The 7687-nt window shown below is 40.1% G+C and overlaps 1 protein-coding gene across 2 annotated transcripts in view; it reads right to left on the bottom strand.

The window, feature by feature from the left end:
- Positions 1 to 7686, bottom strand: part of FAM114A2 (family with sequence similarity 114 member A2) — a 41014-nt gene extending 33328 nt beyond the window's left edge. For both annotated transcript variants that reach the window (XM_064278599.1, XM_064278594.1), the window contains exons 1-4: positions 7640 to 7686; positions 1581 to 1825; positions 1149 to 1248; positions 448 to 540 (exon numbers count right to left, since the gene is read on the bottom strand). In XM_064278599.1, coding sequence (XP_064134669.1) covers positions 448 to 540; positions 1149 to 1248; positions 1581 to 1811 — 424 coding nt within the window. In that variant the 5' untranslated portion in view covers positions 1812 to 1825; positions 7640 to 7686. The remainder of the gene's footprint in view (positions 1 to 447; positions 541 to 1148; positions 1249 to 1580; positions 1826 to 7639) is intronic.
- Between the last annotated feature and the right edge of the window lies 1 nt (position 7687).

Genomic DNA, 7687 nt, shown 5'->3' on the forward strand with positions numbered 1-7687 from the left:
TGGTTTAAGTTAGAGTAGGTTCCTGTTTGATCAAGGTAGACTTCCAGAAATGAACGTCACCTTAATAAAAATCCAAACACAAAAAAATACACCCCCAAAACCAATACATTAAAATATTTTCTTGTGCCCCAATAGTTTCAAATTCAACTAACTCTTATTAGGTTTTTACTCAATCGTGCCAGGCACATGGCCTTATTTATTTAATGTTTAAAACAGATATAAAATGTCATCCCATTTCATAGATGAGGAAAGTAAAGCACAAAAACATGAATGGTTGAAGGACACAGTCCTCTAACTGGCAGTAAGGATTCCTAATCTTCTTTATCACCACAATCCCCTGATGATGCCCTGAATATCACAGACACTCAATAAATATATAGTGAAAAATGAGCTCAAATGTTCCATTTTGATACATAATTCTAGGTCTTAATATTTCCATATACTCACCTGATGCGTACTGAACTTGAGTTGAAATTTCACTGGGACTTGGGATTCCTAAGGAAGTCTCTGCCTTCTCAATGACATTTGAAATACCTTGTCCTAATGAGAAAAATGGCAACATTTTTATATCTGAATATTATTTGCTATTAGTCGCCTAAACTAATAAAAAATCAAACCTGCAGATTTTTAAAATCATTGTAACAACAAAAAACCAAACCAAACCCATTGCCATCAAGTTGATTCCAACTCATAGAGACCCTATAGAACAGAGCAGAACTGCCCCATAGGGTGTCCAAGGAGTACCTGGTGGATTCAAACTCCTGATCTTTTTTTGGTTAGCAGCTGTGGCTCTTAACCACTACACCACCAGGGTTTCCCCATTATAACGACAAGAAGTGTTATTTTGAACCATATGTAACTAACCCTTAGGCTGTCAAACTGTCACCTTATAAAAAAACAATAAAACTGAGTCATGTTTTGTCATCACCATAGTTTTACATTAACAATTCCTAGACTTCAGCTTTTTAATGAGGAAATGCTACAAACTCTAGTGACAGTATAAACCAGCCCACCATTGCTAATGCATCCTCAAACTACAAAGCCTTTGAGTAAGCAAGGAAGGAAGAGGAATTAATAACAAAATCATTTTTAACACAGATCTGGAACTAAATACACACAAAAATTAATAAAAAGACTAACAACCTTACCTACTGTGGCTACTGTAGCTGAGGCTGAGGACAGTAAAGACTTGCCCCAGCTGCCCCAGTAGCCCCATCCAGTCTGCGGTACCTCTTTGGAAACAGGCTCCTATTTTTTAGCAATAGACGGGCGGCGGGGGGAAGGAAATGGAAAAATTAGTAGAGAATCAGAGTGTATAAACATGGTGTCTAATTATTAGTCAAACGTATGGGTGAACAAATATTATTTGGCTAAAGAAATGTATTGCTTGACTGAGAGACATATGTTACCAGCATTTAAGTACCATGTAGCAAAGGCAGCTACTCATAAAGGCATCTATTAGAACTGAGAAAACTGTGTTTTATAATCATAAAGGGAAAGAAATACATGTAATACTGAATTAGCACTGATTCTAAATTCCCCAACATTTTTTGACCCCAATATTTTAATAGATACTCTACTTTGCCTGCAGCCTGTGATGCCTGTACAGGGAGAACTTCTGCAGCCTTAGGGTCATTGGAACACCTGGCCTCTGGTCTTTTCCGAGTGGAAGCTACAGGTCCTGATTTACTCCCTGGCTCAGTGCTTTGGTCAAAAGACTTAGAATTCTTTGCTGGCTCACAGTTCCCATCCCCAAGAATGGGGGTTACTTCAGTTGTCACTGGAGTCTCACTATCATCTTTATCCGACATGATTAGAACATCGCCTGGTAAAAAAAATGCCAAAGAAAAAATGTATTTGTATAGGCTTTTTTGTCATGAGTCATGCTTTTAAACTTTTTTGAGATTATCATAGATTCACATGCAGATATAATAATACAGAAACAAGCCGTATACCCTTCACATAGTTTTCCCAATAGTAGTATCTTATATGCCATACCACAACCAGAAATTGACAATGATATAATCCAACGACCTTACTCAGGTTTCACCAGTTTTACATACACTCAAGTTTGTGTGTGTGAATGCGATATATGCACGTACGTATTTAGTTCTATGCAATTTTGTCACATGTATAGATTCATGTGACCATCACCACAGACAAGATACAGTTCAATCACAGGATGTCTCATGTTACTCTCTGAGCCATAGCCACCTCCCATCCTTTTCCTCAACCCACAGCAACCACTGATTTGTTCTCTATCTCTGTAATGTTGTCACTTCAAAAATGTTATATAAATAGAACCATATAGTAAATAACCTTTTGAGATTGACTTTTTTGAATCAGTATAACTCCCTCAAGATCTATCCAAGTTGTTGCATGTATCAATATGTCCTTCCTTTTCATTGCTGAGTACTATTCCATGGTATGGATGTATAATAGTTTATTTACCAATTGACGGATATCTGAGCTGTTTTCAGTTGGAGGCTATTACAAATAAAACAGCTAGGAACATTCATGTACAGGTTTTTGTGTGAACAAAGCTTCCATTTCTCTAGGATAAACACTTAAGAGTGCAATTGCTGGGTCACATGGTAAGTACATGTATAGTTTTGTAAGGAACTGCAACACTCGCACTCTCCCAGAGTGGCTGTAACCCTTTACATTCCCACCAGCAACACATGAATGATCAAGTTTCTCTGTATTCTGGCCAGTATTTGATGTTAACATTTTTTATCTGAGCCATTATAATACATATGTAGTGATATATCATTGTGGTTTTAACTCACATCTCTCTAATGGTTCATGATGCTGAACATTTTTTCATGTGCTTCTTTGCCATCTATATATCCTCTTCAGAGAAGTATCAATCATCTCTTTTACTCATTTTTTAATGGGTTGTTTGGTTTTTTTACTGTTGAGTTTCAAGAGCTCTTTATATATTTTAGATACAAGTCCTTTGTCAGATACATGGTTTGCAAATATTTTCTCCTAGTCTGTAGCTTCATGCTCTTCACAACGTCTTCCACAGACCAAAAGCTTTTCACTTTGATGTGGTCCAATTTATCAATTTTTTCTTTTATTAATTTTGCTTTAAGAGTCTTTTTAATCAAGACAATATACAATATATGGGAAGTCAGCACCACTTGACCCAGGCAAAGCCACAGAAGCTTCCTAGACACATTCAAACACTTTGAGGGACCGAGTTACTGGGGTTGAGGGCTGGGGACCATGGTCTCAGGGAACATCTAGGTTAATTGGCATAGCAGAGTTCATAATGAAAATGTTCTGCATCCTACTTTGATGAGTGGCATCTGGGGTCTTAAGAGCTTGCGAGTGGCCATCTAAGATTCCTCTATTGGTCCCATCCATCCAGAGCAAAGGAGAAGGAAGAAAACCAAAGACACAAGGAAAATATTAGCCCAAAGGCCTAATGGTCCACCATGAACCACAGTGTCCACCAGCCTGACCCCCACCACTCTCACAGGCATCACAATGGAGGGCCCGGGGCAGAGTGTGAGAAAAATGTAGAACAAGATACACATTCACTAAAAAAAGACCAGACTTACCAGTCTGAAAGATACCGGAGGGGCCTCCGAGACTATGGCCCCCTGACACCCTAACTCAGATATGAAGCCACTCCCAAAGTTCACCTTTCAGCCAAAGATTAGACAGGCATATAAAACAAACAATAATACATGTGAGGAACATGCTCTTGATTCAGTCAAGTATACGAGACCAAATGGGCAACACCCGCCCAAAAGCAAAAAGAAAGGGACAGGAAAACTGGATGAACAGACACGAGAAACCAGGGGTGGAAAGGAGGACAGTGTTGACATATTGCAGGGATTGCAACCAATGTCACAAAACAATTTGTGTATAAATTTTTGAATGAGAAATTAATTTGCACTGTAAAAGTTCACCAAAACCACATTAAAGCTAAAAAAAAAAAAAACTTGTTAATCATTAATCATTCCTCCCTGGTAGTGCAGTGGTTAAGCATTCAGCTGCTAACCCAAAGGTTAATGGTTCAAACTCACGAGTGACTCTGTAGAATAAAGATGTGGTGAGTTGCTTCAGTAAAGATTAACCAGCCTTGGAAACCCTATGGGGCAGTTCTATTATGTCCTGTAAAGTCACTATGAGTGAGAATCGACTAGATGGCAACAGGTTTGGTTTGGTTTGGTTTTTCACTTCAATTTTTCAAAAAGACAAGATTAGGAAATTTAAGGCATCAGATAAGATTTAAGTCAAATAGCTTCTGAAGAGCAAGGGTAACCAATTCAATTCCTTCCAGAAGTATAGTTCTTTAATACATTAAAGTCACAATACTATTGGTGTTTCTGCACAGAGCAGACACCGGTTTCCAGGATAATCCAATTATTACCAAAGGAGAAATAAATATATCTCACACATACACACATATTCACACACACATACACACACCAAGGACTTAGGTATATATAAACACACACATATGTTTCAAACTCTATATCTACTATGTGCAAGGCACTATACAAATCTAAGCAGAAATTAGACCTAATCCATGCCATCAAAGTATTTCTAACATACTGGAAAACAGACATATTAACAATTAAGGCAGTCTGGAAGAGGCATTATAATTGAAGTATGCATAAATTGCTGGAACAACATATAGGAAAGAGAAGTCAGAATGAAATCCATTGCCATCAAGTAGGTTTTGATTCATAGTGACCCTATAGGACAGAGTAGAACTGCCCCATACAGTTTCCTAGGTTATAATCTTTACAGAAGCAGACTGCACATCTTTCTTCCACGGAACACCCGGGTGTTCAAAGCGCCAGCCTTTCGGTTAGCAGCTGACCCATCAACCACTGAGCCAGTTAGAATCAGGGAATAAGATTCATAGACAGAGTACAATGAAACCTGTGAGGGCCGGAACTCAAAGAGGCTACCTTGTTTTTCCAGGTCTCCCAAGTTTTCTGCCTTTGACAGGGTGCAGTCTTACCATTTTCCTGTCACTCTCTATTAGTGGAAAATATTTTAGTTTTTCTTCTCTGACAGGTTTCTGCCTTACACAGTTTCTGGCTTTCACGGGTTTTACTGTATATGAAATAAGCCTAGAGCAGTGGTCACAAATTAGGAATCTGAATGCCGAATCTAGGCAACAGGTGTTTTTATTTGGCTTACACTATACTTAAAGGTCTTTAAAAAATTAGTTGCTAACATTTAAAAATCAGATTTCATGTACAAATAAAGACCTGGCAACACTAGGCCCATAGCTGACTTGGTAATAACTAAACCAGTTGCCATGGAGTCGATTTTGATACATGGCAACCCCACATGCGTCAGAGTAGAATTGTACTCCATAGGGCTTTCAATGGCTGTGATCTTTCAGAAGCAGATCACAAGGATTTTCCTCTGAGGTGCTGCCAGGTGGATTCAAACCACCAACCTTTCAGTTAGTAGCCCAGTGCTTAACTCTTCACACTGCCCACAGACTCCTGGTAATAACTACCCGTTGCTGTCGAGTTGATTCCAACTCCTAGCAACCTTATAGGGCAGAGCAGAACTGCCCCATAGAATTTCCAAAGCTATAATGTTTATGCGAGCAGACTACCACGTCATTTTCCAGCGAAGCAGCTGGTGGGTTCAAATCGCCAACCTTTCAGTTAGGAGTCGAGCGCTTAACCACTGTGCCCTAGCAGGGCTCCTTGTCTGGTAATAACTAAACCAAAACCAAACCTAGCTGGTGCCAAATAGCTGCTAGGCCCTTTAACAGGGGCAGCGCTCGTCATTTCCCCACAATCTGCACCCAAATCCATTTCTCTCTTTTAGTAAGCTGATTAGTCTCTGTGAGGAGCCCTGGTGGTACAAATTGTTAAGTGCTGGGCTGCTAACCAAAAGCTTGGTGGTTTCGACCTACCCACCAGCTCCCTGGGAGAAAGATGAAGCAGTCTGCTTCCATAAAGATTACAGCCAAATAAACCCTATGGGGCAGTTCTACTCTGTAACATGGGTCACTATGAGTCAAAATCAACTTTAAGGCACCCAACAACAATTAGCATCTGTGGGCACCTGAGTTTGTTAAGCAATCTGCCTTTAAGGGTACACAGGATTTTGACAGATGAAGATGACAAGGAGAGAATTCAAGAGTGTGGAGAGAATTCAAGAGTGTGGAAAGAGCACATGGGAAGGCTCAAAGATCTTAAGTGTGACAGTATGGGATACAGACAGATAACAAGAAGTTAGTATTGCAGGGAGAAGGATGGTGGGGAGGCAACAGGCTAGAAATGAAAACAACATGGGGCCTAGACCATATGGGTATATGACATACTGGTACTTACATTACACATCCCTAAAGCACATAGAGAAAAACAATCCAGGTACAACCACCCATAGACATATAAACCAGCTCTGAAATACTCATTTATTAACTCGCGTGCCAACATTTTTTGAGTACTTACTATGTACGAAGCTCTGGAAATAGAGAACTAATTTAAGACACAATTTCTGCCACTCTCACTCCAAATGCCTATCAACAGAAAAGACTACACAGTTCTCCCACAAAGATCAATGAATGTTTTGTGGAGTTGAATAAATACGGTATTTAAAAAAAAAAAAAAAAAAACTTTTTACTCTCCTTATGCTCTCTCCAGGTTATGATATACAACACATGATATACACATAATTCATATAATTTTATAAAATACTAGGACACACACCAAAACGTTGAATATTGGTTATCTGTACTCTGTGCAACAAAGATTTAATGAGCATCTAGGGTGTGTCAGATGCTGAGCTAGGCCAGAATAGAATATTTTGTGGTGACGGCTGTTTAGGTTCTCATTACCATCACCATCGTTATTAGAATGGCTGTACCATCCTTGTCCTCAAGGGACTTATAAGCTAGGAGGAATGACAAAACACACACACACACACACGGAAATGCCTGTATTTGATGTTTTTTATAACTTTCCGATTTCCTCTAGTAAGCATGTGTCATTTTCATAAGTGAGGAGAAAGATGCAGGCAACTGGAACATTAAAAGTAAAACTAAATGGCTGAGTGATATTTTTAAAAAGTAAAAATGCACACACTTCCAGCTGCAGTGACCAAAATGGAAGCTGGCATAACTTAGTGGCTAAGAGTGGCTCTGAAGTTAGACTTTCTTAACAACCCTGTACTGCAGTGATTGCGGGAAAGTTAGTTTACCCATTTGCATGTTTCCTCGTCCGTAAAACTGAGATATTTGACTGGCATATAACCTGCTCATGTTTGTGATGGTGTTTGTTTATATTACCACTGTCAGCAATATCGTTATCTTACTATCTCATGGTCTCTAGGCCGGCAAATACGCGCTCTCACTTCTTCCCACTTACAAAAACAAGAATCAAAAGAGAGACCAGACGTAAACATGCGCGAGTAACTAAGTTTTCTGACCCTGACAATGACGAAAATTCCTCACACAAACGTAGCGCGGCAATAACCAAAGCGCTTTCAGAGCCTCCTCATCCAGATGTGAGACGCCCGAGGCCCACTGCCAGGCCGCCTCCGGCCTCTCCCCCGGTGTCCTCGGCTGACGGAGCCGGCCCGGGACCACCACGCCTCTCCTCCCTTCTCCCAGGAAGCCCCGCACCCAGTAAGCCTCCATCCTCACCGTCGCAGCCACAGCCGCCGCGCCTCTCCTACTGTCCCGGAAGTACTC

Source organism: Loxodonta africana, chromosome 2 (assembly GCF_030014295.1).
Source record: "Loxodonta africana isolate mLoxAfr1 chromosome 2, mLoxAfr1.hap2, whole genome shotgun sequence".
In the NCBI taxonomy this organism is placed as follows: Eukaryota; Metazoa; Chordata; class Mammalia; order Proboscidea; family Elephantidae; genus Loxodonta; species Loxodonta africana.